Source organism: Arvicanthis niloticus, chromosome 26 (genome assembly GCF_011762505.2).
Source record: "Arvicanthis niloticus isolate mArvNil1 chromosome 26, mArvNil1.pat.X, whole genome shotgun sequence".
NCBI classification, from domain to species: domain Eukaryota; kingdom Metazoa; phylum Chordata; class Mammalia; order Rodentia; family Muridae; genus Arvicanthis; species Arvicanthis niloticus.
The window spans coordinates 35738677-35755151 of NC_133434.1; the positions used below are offsets into that span (position 1 = coordinate 35738677).

Sequence of the window (16475 nt, forward strand, 5' to 3'; positions counted from 1 at the left end):
TTTAAAAGGCACAGGGGAGACTGATTACATTAGGGCTTCAGTGGTTAAACTGAACTAAATTTGAATCCAAATGACAGAATTTGAAGGAGGATGTCTTTAAATGTGGGCTAAGAATAAGACCGCTGATTTCAGTTCTCCTTTATGCTGTATAGGCTGTCCACTCAACAGCTGAGCTGAGCAAGATGCCTGCTATACAGTCATTGTTCTTACTACATCAAGTTTTCACATCAAACGTGTAAGTTTTACATCTTTCACGAAGAGCTCTAGAAATACTGAGATAATTTTGTTTGTTTCCCAAAAGCCGCAGACATCTGATTGGGTCTAAAGATTGTTGTAGAGAAAACAGTTACATATCTGTGTTTATTTTAATGTAATGCCAACTTATGGACAATAAAAGTCATAGAAGGCTCACTGCTTTTCTTTCAAGTCTCCTAGTCATATCATGGTCTGCCTTCTGTAAGCAAAGCACAGAAAAAAAAAAAGAGAGAGAGAGAAGTCATTAAAGTGACTGATTATAAAAAGGAACCATCAGGGCAGATGTAAGTCATTTTGGTTTAATCAGGCCATTAATTATTAGGGTTTATCAATTAGTTTTATTGAAGGCAAGGGAGCTTAAATGAATGGTAGGGCATTGATTTTAACTGAGACATCTTCTCAAAGTAAATACAAAGGAGGACGTAGAAGCCTGGAATTACAGGTTTGTTTCATACCTTTAAAGAGGGCTATGCTTGTATTATTGCCGTGTAAAATCTTTAATGAAAAAGAGAACTAGCTCTAACCCCTAAGCATGAGACATTAGTCACTTGTGTTCCCTGTGTTAAAGTCTGGTTTCCAAGAAGTCAGTATCATGCTGGAGAAAGTGAGAGGAGGGCCAGTGCAAAGTGGCTCTTTTTAATGTGTGGCATTCTAGATCATTTGTGACGGATGGACTTGGAGGACTCGCGTGGATTCTGATGGTCGTGTCCTCTCAGGGAAGCAGGGGATGCTGAGCAAAGCGGTTGATGGACACCATCTAAGTTCTGCTCATAATCCCTGCACACAGACGGCACCAAACAAGCCATTACACCTCTGAGCAGAGCTAAGTGCCGCCTCACTGAGTTTTTGGACCCTAGCAACTTCTTGAGAACAGAAGTATCAGGTATCAGCCCAGTCCTGCTGATATCTGATCATATCCGGATATATTCTCAGGTCTGATCTTTCCATATTGACAAAGATTGGCATGGGACCTCAGTGGGACCTTGCCTGGCACTGCCTGACATGGAGCTAAGTGCTCCATGTGCAATGTATAGTTTGTGAATGAATGTTCCCAACACTTGTCTGAGGTACTGTGCTAGACTCAAGTGCTAAGTGGTATTAACCTTCATTATGCCAACTCCAGCTCAAAGCAAGCTTCTTCAAGAATGGCAGGTACTGTTCCACTGGGGTCACTGAGAAGTCAACAATTATTTAGTCACATCCTGTGTCTGCCATCAAAGTATTTCCTCAGTCCCTCAATGAGACTTCCCGATGGGGCTGGACTTTTTAATGACATCATGAATGTGATGTGCAGGAGTGATGGATGGCTGTCAGCACTTCTGACCACCAATGTGAAGTGCTTAGACAATTGAAAAAAAATACCTGGAACAGGAGGAATGGAAGAATTTACAAATTGGGTCTTGGGTCATGTTGAGGACCACAGCAGTCCCCCTCCGCACTCCCCCCTCTCACCTCTGGCTCTACAGGGGTCTATAATTGAATAGAAACAAAAGTATCTTTCAAAATAAAATACAAGCCATATGGTCAATAAATCAGGTAGCCCTACCTATCAGAAACTTGAGGTAGGAAGATGGCTAAAGCCCTGGAGTTTAAATCCAGCTTGGGTAATGATGAAATCCTGTCTCAACTGCCCCGCTCCCCGTAAGTGACCATAGAATGTTGTGGTCACAATGCCACCCTACCTTTAACAGAGCATGAAATCCTAGGTAGTAACACTGACTGCACATGCTACAGTGATGGTCAAAGGCCAAGCTCTTAAGCTCTGAGGCTGTCTGAATGGCAGTGATTGCAGATATTTAAAAACAGACAGTAATCCCACTCCCTGGTGTTTGTTCGACAAAAACAAACAGAACCTTAGAAAGACAAGCATGTTGCACAGGGTGGCACGTGCCTATAATTCTGGCACATGGAAGGCTACAGCAGGAGGTCAGCCTCAAGTATGTAGCCAGCCTGGGCTAGAGAACAAGCACTGGTCCAGCTAAATAGATAAGAACCTACCCTAAAAATGAAAACCACCAACATAAAGGAATAGAAAATAAAGGAAGAAAGACGTGTACAAATAGCAGCAACATTATTCCTAACGTCTCAAGCCATACACAATTACGCATGTCCCTCCCTCTCCTAGGAAATGAACAGATAAACCATGGCATGCTCATACGGTGTCTCCAATAGAATTTTGCAATAAAAAGGAATGGACGGCTGACAAATGTTATAACATATGTCAACTAAAAATGTTACAGGAGCTAGAAAGAACAAGGCACAACAGTTCATATTATATGACTCTATTTTTGCCCAGAAAAGGCAAATCTATACAGTCAGAAAATACACTAGTGTTTCCTGGGAAGTGGGACAGGGCTGAGGAAGGGGCAGGGACAGTGGCAGGGACTGCATGTGAATGGGTATGGAAACTTTTTCTTGGTAGAATGATGGAATATTAGGACTCTATTACAGCAATACTTGCATATACTATAAATCTACTTAGCTAATATTTGAATCACAGCCTTAAAACTGGTATCTTTCTTGGTGTATAACAATATAGCAATAAACTTATTGAAGGAAAAAAATAGCCTCAAAACTAAGTTATCAGCAGCAGTGCTAATTCCCAGAAAATCAGTTGATAATCCGTAGTTTTGCAGGTACTTTCTAGCCACTGTGGTCTTTCCATTTGTGAAAAAGTAGGAGACACCAGTTAACAACCCTAATTATATATAAACAGTCTAATGGCTACTCCCTTTTTAAAGCAGAGGTGTGTGTGCGCACGCGTGTACACACATGGACACACACATACACACAGACACACGCCTGGGTACCCATGATGATTATTTATTATTTAAGAAGGAACTAATTTTAAAGTGTCTTTTTTTTTTTTTTAAATGAGATTTCCCCAAATGACCAAGGCTACACCTACAAAGCACAGAAGTAACCGGTTCAAACATGAAAAGCTCAATCAGGCGAGCATAGCCGCCTCAGTAGCCTCCCCTAACTGTTCTGACTGATTTCCAGGATGGTCTCTTTTTTTTTTTTTCCCTTTCACTGAATTGACCAAATTGACTGTGGAAATTGGTATCATGTTGACACGATTCATGTTGCTGCCCATAACTGCCTCACACAGAAACTGGATCTTTACACGGGCGGCATCAATTAGCCATTACAGAAGCTGCAGAAACGGCAGTAAGCTGGGGCTTGCTCATCAGGGCCGAGCCCTTCAAAGCCAGTGCTAGCCACAGCTCCTGCCAGGGTCTCCCCTGCCAGCTCTACCCCACACACCATCAGGGGTCAGCGTTTGGCTGGGGCCTTCTGGGTCTGCAGAGGAACTAGGGTGGCGACTTTCTGGTCAGAGCAGACTCTGTGTATGCTTTTGTCAGAACAGAAAAGCCACACAGGCCACTGCAACCACTGACAGCTGTCTGCCACAGGTGTTGGTGGCAGCACTTGCTGCTCCCTTTTGATCTCCATTGTGTGTTTACAATACTGGCTTACTTGGTCTTTCAGGGGTTAGCCCCCTGGGTTATCTTTAAAAGCAGGCATGGTACAATCCTTCTTATTTATTTAACTGTGTATGTGTGCACTATCCAGGGGTGCATGTGCCACAGAGGATAACTTGCAGGGGTAGGTTCTCTCCTTCTACCACGTGGCTTCCAGGGATGGAACTCAGGCCATCAGGCCTGGTGGCAAGGACTTTTCCCACAGTGCCATCTCATCGGCCTGCATGGTATAGTTTTTAAGGAAACACCCGTCAGTTGTCCACACAGTTCTGCTGCAAGCCCATGTGGGAAGCAGAACTAAACTTTTCTTTGCTGTGCTTTCTCTATTCACTGGGATCCAGGGGGCACACTGAGTAGGTCTCCCCTCTTACAACGACCCCCATCCCTGAGCTGGGGGATTCAGCAGTATGCCTTCATTAAGTTTAATTGTCTTATGAAAAGATAATACTCCATATATCTCTCTAGTTATTTCTTGGGGACTGCACTCTAATGAGTGAGAACAGCAGGTACAATTAAATACAGTCTGTGGTGACACTGCATTAGAGTCATCTGCACACAACAGGAATGCACATAGGAGAGAACCACACTGCAGTATCAAAGCTCCTCTAAGCAGTCCATCATAGAATAAAGGGTGGTCATCCAAGCGCACTTGCAAAGGCCCTAAATAAAATTAATCACATAATTAGCTACTGTAAGTGGCACTACTGTCTGGAGCCTCATGGTTCAGCTTGGAGCAGACACAATGTATGGCTTCTCTCCTTTGTAATCAATAGGACGCCTTTGTAAGGTTAATATTAAGGACACACAGGCCTGGGCCCCTCAAATTTTGGGCCCCTCCTTTCCTTCAAATTTTATTTATCACTGTTTTTATGGTGCTAGGGCTTGAACCCAGGGCCTTGTATGAGCGAGGCAAGTGCTCTGCAACTGAGCTAGACCTTTCGTCCTCTCTCCCTAACTAGCTCAGTTAGTAAAATATCCTACCTGCAGTCCATCCATATCGTCCACGTATGGGGAAGAATGGGCCCCTGGGAGCCGGAGGAGATGACACTCTCCCCTCATACTGGGAATTGATGATGAGTCTAAGATACCATTAAGTGAAGATCCAGAACTATTGATGCTCCTTAGTAGAAAAGGATGAAGATGTGGAATGTAGAATACACAAAGGAGGGCAGCATGTGCGGGTGGATGCTTTCAGAGAGGAGCCACGGTTAGGGCAGGTAAGGCTTGACACTCGCTAGTCCAGGCTAAGTCATCACTACTGTGTGCTCTTTAATTTGTGCCCACTCTAACCCTAGGACAGGAATCAGGATTAGCCTCACTTGACAGCCGAGGAAATCAAAGCTCAAATTGAGCTGCATCTTCCTCGGATGAACTCCACTCGAGTGCAGTGAGTCTGGACGCTGCATCTTCCTCAGGTGATGAACTCCACTCGAGTGCAGTGAGTGCTGGACGCTGCATCTTCCTCAGGTGATGAACTCCACTCGAGTGCAGTGAGTGCTGGACTCCTTTGCTATTACCAACTGGGTAATTTTGAGAAATTAAGGGAAAAAGCAGCCTAGATGTTTTCCTTGAGTGTCTTCTTCCTCCTTCTAACAAGCTGGATTTCTCTCTAAGGAAAGCTACACTCTCACCTTCCTGCTGCTCTTTTGAAAGAGCAATGGCTTGAACTCCTCCACCGTGCAGAGCACATGCTGCAAACACACTGTTACCTCAGTGGGGCAAGGTGACCTTGGGCAGGGCCCAAGACCTGCATGAGACGCTGACAGTGACTGCCCTTGAGCACTGACCAGGTCTGTAAGCCTCTCTAGACGTCCATTTCCTCACTGAAGGGTGGAGACACAGACACCTTCCTCACAGGGCTGTCATGACGACTAAACAAAATGATATCCACACAAGGTCCATTACAGCGGCCCCAGAAGATATGCAGTAACTGACAGCAGTAACTTACTCCTCCAGAAGCAAAAAACCAGATTTGATTCCCACAGTGCTGGTCCCTTTCAGCCACGCCCTTGGGGGAAGGGGTGGGTGTGGAGTCTGTTAACACAATAGTCCACTTGATGGGGCAGAATGTGCCACTGATGACAAGCCTCTTACCTTTTAATATTACTACAAACAACACAGGGCTGCTTTACACAGCTTTAGGGACTGACCTAACTAGGATGACAGGGGAGAAACACTAGACACATGCAGAAAAGCTGAGGTCAGGTAGGCCATGTGCTCTGAATTAATTTTAGACAGCTGAATAGGTAGGTTTATTGTATGCCTCTTTTTTTTTTTTTTTTTTTTTTTTGAACAAGAAGGCAGGGTTAGCTAATGTTGGTAGAAAGTCTCTATGGAGCACAGTCTCTGGCTCTGAACATCCAGAAGGAAGCTGTGGTTGACAGTATCTGCTCAACACTTAGACACAGACCAGAGGAAGGCTTTGCTAGTCCCACAGGTCTGAGGCATTAGGGTCCTTGAGAAGGTCATGCTCATGTCAACATTACACAGTCATTCAGGAGTCATTCACTCCTCCCTCAAGATGACTTTGAAGTAAGCTACACTACTGAAAGTTGCAGGATAAAAACATCCCAGATGACGGACCCATCTGATCAACAAGTACAAGCACACGGCCACCCTCATGAGTTTCCTGTGGCTGCATCTCCCCAGATGGCCCCTCCCTCTGATAAGGTTTGAAACTTCAGATTTACCTAGAAGACAAAACTCGGAGGCAGCTGACTGTGTGACTTATGCAGTGACTGTGACTTGGCTGAACAGTGTCTGTGTGTTAACAGTGTGATCATCTGTGAGTCAAGTCACACAACCATCCAGAAACTTACTTTTAATCCTAACCCCTTACCACACAGTCTTAGAGGAATAATCACCTGCATTTTTTATATATATTACTCTATATATGTCTTAACACATATTGATATACATCTTCTTAAATGTTGTACTGGCTATCACAATGTCAACTTGATATAAGCTTAAATCATCTGAGAGAAGAGACCCTCAATTAAAAATATGTCTTCATAAGATCAGGCTGTAGGCAAGCCAGCAGGGCATTTTCTTAACTAGTGATTGATGGGCAGGGCCTGGTGCCTTGTGGTCAGTGCCACCCCTGGGCTGATGGTCCTGGGTTTTATGAGAGAAAGCAGGCCAAGTAAGCTGTGGGGAGCAAGGCAGGAAGTAGCACCCTTCCATGACCTCCACATCAGCTCCTGCTTCTAGGTTCCTATCCTGTTTGAGTTCCTGCCCTGATTTCTTTCAAGGATGGACTACAGTGTGAAAGTGTAAGCCAAATAAACCCATTCCTCCCCAGGTTGCTTTTGGTTTTGGTGTTTTATCATAGCAATAGTAACCCTAACTAAGTGTTTTCTGAGATAACCATAGACTCACGTGTGGTTGGAAGCAACAATAGAGACACACTGTGTAGCCTCTACAGTCTCCTACAATGGTAGCATCTTGTAAAACCAGTACAATATACCTGCCAAGAAACTGAAGTAAAAACACTCTCAAGCTGGGGGACACATCCAAACACGGGTTCCTCACTGTGCCCTCTCCTCTGTAGCAAACTCCTTGCCCTCCTGACCCCACTTCCTCAGCCCCTGCCTTCCACTTCTCTAACTTTATCATTCAAGAATGTCTTATAAACTGAATGATATGACTTCCAAACTTTGCCTTTTTCACTCTGAATAACTCAGCAGATTTATCCAGCATGTTGACATCACTGCTGACCAGTGTTCCATGGTAGGACTGCACTAGGCTCACTCAATCGTTCCCTTGTCAGAGGACATCCAGGTTGTTTGTAGTTATGTTAATGTGGACGAAGCTGCGATGAGCATGCGTTGCAGGCGCTGTGCGGAGGAAGCTGTGATGAGCATGCGCATGCAGGCACTGTGCGGACAAGTCTGTATGTATTTCTGTGTGGTAAGGGTAGCTGTGTGCTGTTTTTCTGGAACAACTGACCTAATTTATCTCTGTGGCCTCACTGGTATTTGTGTTGTCCCTGTTGATCGAATCTCACGTTGGATGGGTCTGTGTTCTCTACAGGACAATGAGGCGACCATAATCGTATTTGCTACCTGTCCACCCCCATGTCCTTCACCCGGTATCTAACCCGACTGATTTTGTTGTTGTTGTTCTTTCTGTTGAGTTTTGAAAGTTCTTTATAAAGTCTTAGCACATTAAAAAAAAGAACACTTATAAGTAACAGTGAATAGGATTTCTTATCTTTTAAAAGCCATTATTATGCAAACAGAAATGCCTGTGATTACCTAAGGCAAAGCCAATGAATGACCAACACAGGCAAGAAGGCTTACTTTCTAGAAATGTTCACTTGTGTAATCAGAGCTGGAAAAAATCAACAACTCGCACTCATTACACTGGTTTGTTTCCCTCAGTCAACTGGTTAAGTCGTCTTTTCTCATGAGCTACGGTCTACTACAGTGTTGCCATGGAATGCATACATATAAAGGATATTTAACGGAGCCAAGGTCCAACAGTGGCTCTCAGCACTGGTACTTGTTCAACACCAACAGCTCCTGACAGATGCGCCTGACTAAGCAGCCCCAGCACTAGGAAGAAGGCGCCCATCCAGTTTTCCCGTCATTACCCTCTGCAACATAAAACCAACTGGGGATGACTCCTTTAAATTGACTTGGATTGCTCACATGCTAACCAGTCCTTGAAAAACAAAAAAACAAAACCAACAATCCGGTATTTCAGGAAGTGAAATGTGGCCTAGGCTACTTCAAAACTCCCTGCAACCTGAAGTGAAGCCCCTCTGTCTAATGTCTGTAAAGGAGCTGTCATGGAGCTTTGTGCAAACTCCATTTCATCAAGAATCACTTAAAACCAACCATGTTATTTTCTACTGGTAGCAATGCCCCATCACTGAGGGATCACTCTGTGAATGCAGTTTAGTTTCCTACTTATCTGACCACGAATCCCAGCTTTACACACATCTAGACGGCTTTTAACACTGACCTTGATGTCAGACTTCCTTTTCTAAGAAATTCAAAAATTTTACATGTCTTTTCTGTTACCATAGACACGATAATTTTGGAGTAGGATATGTTTATGGTGTTTTTAACTGTACAGACTGTACTGATACCATTTACAAGGTACTTGCACTATGACACAGGCTAGCACTCTCGTGGTCACACTCTCTCAGATGATCAGCCTCTGGTTCTCTTAGATTCTTCCAAAAGGATGCCTTTAGCAAGACCCCTCTGCACGTTCTTTTCTGGCAATTTCCTGTGAATCTACAGTTATTTTAAGATTCACCACCACTAAGATGCTGTCACTTTTCATCCAAGTTGTGACTCTGCTTGTCCTCCATTGTTAGGGCCAGTGAGATGGCTCAGGAGTAAGCACACTGCCGCTAAGCCTGATGATCCGAGTCTGACTGTTGGGATGTGGATGCTGGAATTGTCGCATGCCCACGCCACACACAATAAGTGCATTAAATTCTTTTAACTAAAAAAAGGAAAAAAAATCTGCTAATGACACTACTACATTTTCAGTGCAAGCATCTAGCCCACTGCCAAGTCCTTGTGTGTGTTGTGTGTACTGTGTTATGTGTGTGTGCAGGTACATGTGCACTGACATACACTGGTGAGAGGTCCACACGGGTATCTTCCTCAATAGCTCTTCTCCTTATGCCTTGAGGAACTTACTGAGGTGATAGGATCCTCTTTTATCTGCCTCCCCTACTGTGAGATCACAGCCTTGTCGCAGCGCCTGTCTTTTTACAGGGGTGCTGGAGATCCAAACTCAGGCCCTCAAATCTGTTCAACAGGTACTTGACTAACTAAACCTCTCCCCAGCACATCAAAAGTGTCTTTTTATTCCTTTCTTAAAAAAACAAAACCCCACCTTCTGGTCTGGCTTCCTGAAGCACGGCTCCCTCAAGCACCTCGAATGCTGTCGCAGCCCGTGTCCATCCTTCCTTCATCAACCACTCGGGCTGCTCGTTCCTACTGGATCCTTCCCAGAATACTACTTGAATGGAGTCTCAGAGCACCGCCCACGTTGCTGCACAGACTGGAAGTTCAATCAATTTACTGCTGAGTCACACACACAGTGTGGATGCTTCATCGTGTGTTTAACCATCTACCTGATAAAAGATGGGTGGGTTGCTCCCAATTTGCATCTTTTATAAATAAAGCCACTGGGAACAGGTGCTTACTAGTCTTGTCTGTGTAAATATCTAGGAGAGGAGTTGCTGGACCATGCTGTCAGACATGTGCATGTGTTACGCTACTCCTCCTTAAGCCCGCGTTCTAAAAGCACCTTCTCTGTGAGCTCCGTGTGCACAAGCTTCCTGGGCCTGTCCGGTGATGGATCTACTAAACTGTTCCTTCATCCTCTAGCTAACCACTTTCTAACGCATTCTATATTTAACACTGTAGTGATTGCTTATGTGTATTATATTGTGTATACATGTATATAATATGTGTATGTGTGTGTGTATGTATATATATTTCACCCACCCCTGCTAAAAACATGTTTCATGAGTGTAGAAACAGACATTCCCCAAGCACTTACAACAACATCTAGAAAACAGGTAAGAAATGAATAGCTATAGAATAGACAACCATTAGCTTAGAGCCTAAGGCAGTACCCTGGAGAAGTCTAGGTGTAGTCAGTTTAGGAAAGTTAACATCAGGGAAAATAAAACTTCTAGCATGTTTGCTGAAACAAAGAGTTGGTTTGTTTTTTCTTTGAGATCAGATACGATTTGGTCCACTTAAGTGGTCTGGCCACAGACAAAAGTTTCTTTACAAAGAGTTCTATCTGGGTACAGACTGTATTGCAAAGCTGCTTAAAGGCAGTGTTTCCCCTTCTATCTCAGGCTGACTTGAAACTCACTACCTTCCTTCGCCAGCCCTCCCAAGGGCTGGGGTTACATACAGGTCTGCACCAAGCCCAGCCTCCCAAGGGCTGGGGTTACAGGTCTGCACCAAGCCCAGCCTCCCAAGGGCTGGGGTTACAGGTCTGCACTAAGCCCAGCCTCCCAAGGGCTGGGGTTACAGGTCTGCACCAAGTCCAGCTTTCCTACTGGAGAAGACAAGTCAAGCTGCCCAGACTCCTATATATAGAAAGGCTTGCTGGTAGACAGAGGTCTAGCTTTCTCTTCCCGCAAGCTTCCGTATCTCTGCAACGGCCCTGACTGACGGCCTGTTTTATTTTCTTAATCTAAGTTCTATTCTCATTACTCTTCCATTTCTTTTTTATCCTTGGGGAAAGCAAGAGCAGTTACTGCCAGGGTATTCTCACATTTCCCACAGAAATGGCATAGGTGTTAAGCTTGCATTTATGTTTGATGTGGGTAATGACGGCTGGGACTGGAGCCGTGGTTATTAATATGCAGGGCTCTCACCTCATTAGTGGTGATGTATGTTTTGAAGTTAAGCTGCAGTGTTTGCTGGAATGTTCTCACTGTTCACTTCCTTTGTTTTGACTCCCGGTCAGCATGGGCTGTACTCACAGGGCACTCCCTTATATCTGACAATGAAGACAGCTCTTCCACAGTAGTTAATCTTGGTAGGTGTTTCAGAGATTTTAAATAAGTACGTCTTCATATGATGACTTCACATTTGTTTTAGCTTAAAAAGAGACTTAAGGATTTTTTGACCCTATAACACAAAGCACAATAAACTCTCTCCCTGGCTGGATTTGGGAATGGAGTATTTTTATTGATGGGATGGAGTGATTAATTCAGTTTTAATAGAAGTCCACCTTCAGGACTAATATTTGAGCATTCACAAAGTCCTCACATTTATCATCTCAGGTACTAAAATGGTAAATGTGGGAACTGCTGACTGAACCCTTGATGACCCAGCCTGGGTAGGAGCTGTTCCACACCAGGTTCCACCATTTCCAGGGGACAGAACATGTAGCTGAGTAAACTAACAAGCACCATGGGGTGAAGGGTTTGTTACTGCTTCATGTTCAGACTTCTCTGCTCTATGGTCCCCACTTATGCTGCGGAGAGACACTGGAGTCTACCTATGCACGTTCTGTAGTTAATACCAGGACGCCAAATCAAGCCATTTACATGGGAGAAAAAGTCTGTTCTTTGGTATCACACAACCAAACATGTCTCCGGTTCTTCATCTTAGAAAAATGTGTGCTCCTGAGTATAAAGTAATGTCATATTAATAATTTCCTGCTCTGTTTGGGGATGATGATCAGAGGAGAGCTCCGGTTCTCAGTACTTAGACCAACACAAAGGACGCCGCTTGGATCCCTCATTAATGCCTTTCCCTCTTCTTCTCACCGCTGTCTGCTCACACAGCCTAGACCGGCCTCCCCCAGCCCCCATAAAAGAACCCAGCTTTGATTTGACAATGTGACACATATTCAGATGTATGCCCATCATCAGTTAGAGGAAACAAAAAACAAGTCTGTGTGTGTGTGCAAGGGGGAAGAGCAGTGAGCACAGTCAGTCCAAGTGTATAAACAACGGCACTACCTACTTAATTGCCTTAGCTGAACTTAAAAGCTCTGATCCTTAATTGCCTGATTGAACTCATCTAAAAAGCTACAATTTTTTAATCAAGGAGAAAATTAAATAGCTTTTTGGTAAATAAAAAGGAATCTTTAATCTTAGTTTTATGAAATCCAAGTTATTAAATATGGACAAAACCTACTCAATTTAGGCTAAGTCTCTCATTACAACCTTTTACAAAAGTCTTCAGGGACCTGGTTCTTTTTACTCTAAATTCAGAAGGTAAAAGCCTCTGTGAGCAGCTGTGGAACTCTAAGGCCAAACGTGTCAATCTATTAAGTGAGGTGTATAACCACAGCACACTCTTTTTGAGAGCTGAATGCCCATTACCAGGGTATGTATGTGTATGTACACACACACACACACACACACACACACACACACACACACACACACACACACGTTTGCACTATAATCCAGTCACTTTCCTGGCACAATCCAGGCAAATGAGATGCACATTCCTTCCCTGATTCATACTTAAAACTGAAGTCCCTGGACAGGGCTTGTGGCAAGCCCTCCCCACTGCTCTCAGACACCTCCCACAGAAATATTCCACAGCAGACTTACTCTGGGTGTTGAGTGGGCAAACAAAACAAAACAAAACAAAAACCCTGAAGAAAGACTCGGGATTCGTTTTGGAAACCTGTGTGGTTCAGCCAAATCACCACAACCCTCCCCTAACACATAACGAAAGTCCTTTCTGAGCCCAAGTTACAAATGGCAAGGGAAGAAGGGGGCGCTTGTTTCCAAGGGCTCTGGACACTGTGCCTGCCTACAATGACCACAGGACTGCCCTGGCAAACTGACCCTATGCTTTATTTTCAGATCTCCACAAATCTGTCTGAAACATGTCTGACGAAATATCATTTGAACAAATAAACAAAACCCTGGCTATTTCTCACAAACAGTGGGAGTAACTCCACACACTTTGCTACCCATCAGACTTCTCAGAGCGACCACATTTTCCATAGAGTTATGGCTTAGACAATTCATTGGTCCATAATTACCCAGCTTGCCAAGAGTACAGAACAATCCTAAGTTTCAACTTACAACAACACTCCTATCTACACAGCACAGTCCTTTTAATGAAGGCTATGCTTGTGAGCTCTGGTGCCTTTCCTTGGATCCCATGCAAATGAACAGCAGTGTCACTGTGAAAGGCTAGCAAATGCCAGGTACTGGCACTGGCTGTACCGGCTTCCTGGGTGGTGCATAAGGCAGGAGTGCACTGCAGGGAAGAGGGAGCAGCTCTGCTGACCAGGTAAGGGTTCCCCTTCTGCTACTCACCAGATGTCTACACATACTGATACCCAGGAAAGTGACACCGACCCAACCGGACGCACACTCCCCACCACTCTGGTAACATTTACCCAGTGGCTTTAAGGAGGCAGGGAAGTGGGGTAAGGCTTCTGATTCCATTCAGTCAGCATGAACACCTTCAAAAACTGAATATTATGCTTTCCCCGATACAGATACTCTGTTTAATGCAGATATTCTCTTTAAAAAGGGTGAAGAAGTTTGGGGCTGTTGAGAGTATCTACAAAGACCAGAGGCCATAGTGTTGGGTAAGAGACTGCAGCTGAGGACAGGGTGAGTTTCCTCTAAAAGCTTTAGTCCTTTCTTAGGAAAAAAAATCCAAAAAATGAAAACTAAAACCAAAAAAAAAAAAAAAAAAAAAAAACCCTTTCCTCTAATCACATCTAACTGCACAACTGCTGCATCCACCAGAGGCACACAAAGCTAGGAGGAGCAGGTGTGTACTAAGTTGGACGTGTGGTTTGGTTTTGTTACCATCTCTTTCTCTTTTCATAATTTGCTTCAAATGAATTCAGACATTTGGGGAACACTAAACAAACAAAAGGAGGCGCCTTGTGATGTGCAGCAGCGATCAGATCATTCTCTTCCATGTCACCAGAACAAGTAGCCATTCTGATTTGTTAATTAAAGTTTCATTTCCTGGGAACAGGACAGGATCTCTTCAGAGAAAGCTACCTGAAGTGCCCCAAGGGGAGGGCCGTACCTACAGTTAAATAACAGAGCCATTTTCAAATAGTACAAAATATGTTTGCATGCTTGAAAATTGTGACTCACAAAAATATAACTCCCTAGTTTGTACTGAGGAAAAAAAAGAAAATATAGAAACAAGAGAAAGAAAATAAGAAAAGTAACATTTACAATCACTTTTCTGATGGTCACATCAGCTGTCTGAAATGTCATTTCTCTTTTTAAACCAAGGTAACTGCAGAGCCTCCCCCATCCCTATGTTAAGTTCATTTGTGTATCCCAGAACATACCTCTGTGTAAAATCTTTAAACTCCACAGATAGGTAAGGCCTTTAACAACCTAAAATTGTGAAAGAAAAAAACAACAACAGTACAGTTATGGACATTATAGGGAATGTCCCACAGTTAAATAAATCAACCACAAATTGTTCTTTAAATTATTGTCAAACCGCACACGGCTCTTGAATACTTTCCTGTCTGTGCCAGGCTTAGGGACACCAACTGCAGAGCTCCGCATTCCCTGATAGTGAGTGAGCTTACTGCATCAGAAGACTGGGTGTGGCAGAGGAAAGAGACAAGCATGTGTCACAGAACATCCTGGAAGGCCACATGTCAAACCCCAAATGGTGGTATGGGCAGGTTAGGTGAAGGTCAGAAGAGACGGGCAAAGACTTCTTAAACAATTTTTCAGTATTTCTAAATAATTTTTTTAAAAAATGATTTTGTTTTAATTTTATGAGTGTGAGTATTTAAGCATGAATGCATGTGCACTATGTGTGTGCTTAGTGTTCACGGAGGCCAGGAGAGCATATCAGATCTCCAGAACTGACGCTGCAGACAGTTCTGAGCTGCCATGTGGGAACTGTGAGTTAAACCTGGGTCCTTGGCAAGAACAGCCAGTGCTTTTAACTGCTGAGCCATCTGGAGACAGCCTCTGGGTAATTTTTTTTTTTTTTAAATCATGTTATTTGTGATGAAAGAAAAGTTTTTACGTTTATTTTTTGGTAATGCTGGAGAATAAACAGAGGCCTTGAATGCACTCAGGAGGTGTGATTCCAATCAACTGCCCATCTAGATCAAGGACAGTAAAGAAACGGACTCAGGAAAGGAATTTGGTAAAACAGAAATCACCTTTCCCAACAGCACCAAGGAACGTCTGATCAAGACGCCAAGCCTCAAATGGCAAGCTTAACTGATGTGAGGAAAAGAGAAAAAAGCACTGGACCAAGTGAAAGATACATTTCAGTCAGATGTGTCTAGCTGTTCCCCAGAGGACTCTACTCTCGGCTCTGTGGGAACTCCTGATATGACTTTCAAAACTTCTCTGTGAAGTTTAAAATAAAATTAAAATTAAAATTAATCTTAAATGGCTTGTAATTACTGTAAGGTTTTCTTATTCTTTCTTTAATAGAATGCACTGAGAGAAGCATAGAAGGCACATTTGCGGCACAGAGCATGCTTGTGGAGAAAGTACAGAGATAGCATCAGAGTGCACGCCAGAGAGAAAATAGGTGAGTACCACTGTACCAATTTCACCTGCATTTTCCCCCTTAACTGCCAGAGTTAAGAAAAATAGTTAAATGAATAAGACCCTAACTATACAGGTTGCAATTACTACCATCTATGTGGAAACTTTAATCAGGAATTGTCATTAAGATCTTTTAATCTTGATCGGAGCATGTGGCTCCCGGGTAAAGGGTTTGGCTGCATGGAAGAGGCCCTAAGCTCAGGCCCTAGAACCACTGAACAGTCTTCAAAGCTTATACGAAGTGGTTGCTACATGAAAAGCTTTACTCACAGCACGTGAACTTATAATTTCAAAGCTGACTATTCATAATCAGATTTTAAAACAGTGAACAAAACGCTATTGCTGAAACTGTACTTAGAAGTGTGTGAAAGCACATACTCTTACAGAAAACTTGGACAAGTCAAGGCTACATGATACGAGGCTGTGTGCTTCCTGGATGAGAAGCAACTAGGCTGTGTGTGCTGTAAACATGTTAGCGAAGGCGGGCCGGAGGCCCCATGTGCAAAGACTTTGGCTGATAAAAACTAATAGCAACTAAAAACCAGACATCGAAAGTAAGAAAAGCAATTTCCAAACAAGGAGGGTCTGGAAAGCCAGGCTCTGTCGTGCTGAGCGAGGCCAGCCCACTTCACTGCTCTCAGAGAGCAGGAAGTACTCTGGGGGGATCGGCTGACACAAGCAGCAATTCCATTCCCTGCTTATCTAGT

The 16475-nt window shown here is 43.7% G+C and overlaps 1 protein-coding gene across 5 annotated transcripts in view; it reads right to left on the bottom strand.

The window, feature by feature from the left end:
* Map2k5 (mitogen-activated protein kinase kinase 5) overlaps positions 1 to 16475 on the bottom strand; it is a 213233-nt gene that overhangs the window by 106043 nt on the left and 90715 nt on the right. For all 5 annotated transcript variants that reach the window (XM_076925729.1, XM_076925728.1, XM_076925727.1 and 2 more), the window contains one exon: positions 14532 to 14580. In XM_076925729.1, the coding sequence (XP_076781844.1) occupies positions 14532 to 14580 (49 nt within the window). The remainder of the gene's footprint in view (positions 1 to 14531; positions 14581 to 16475) is intronic.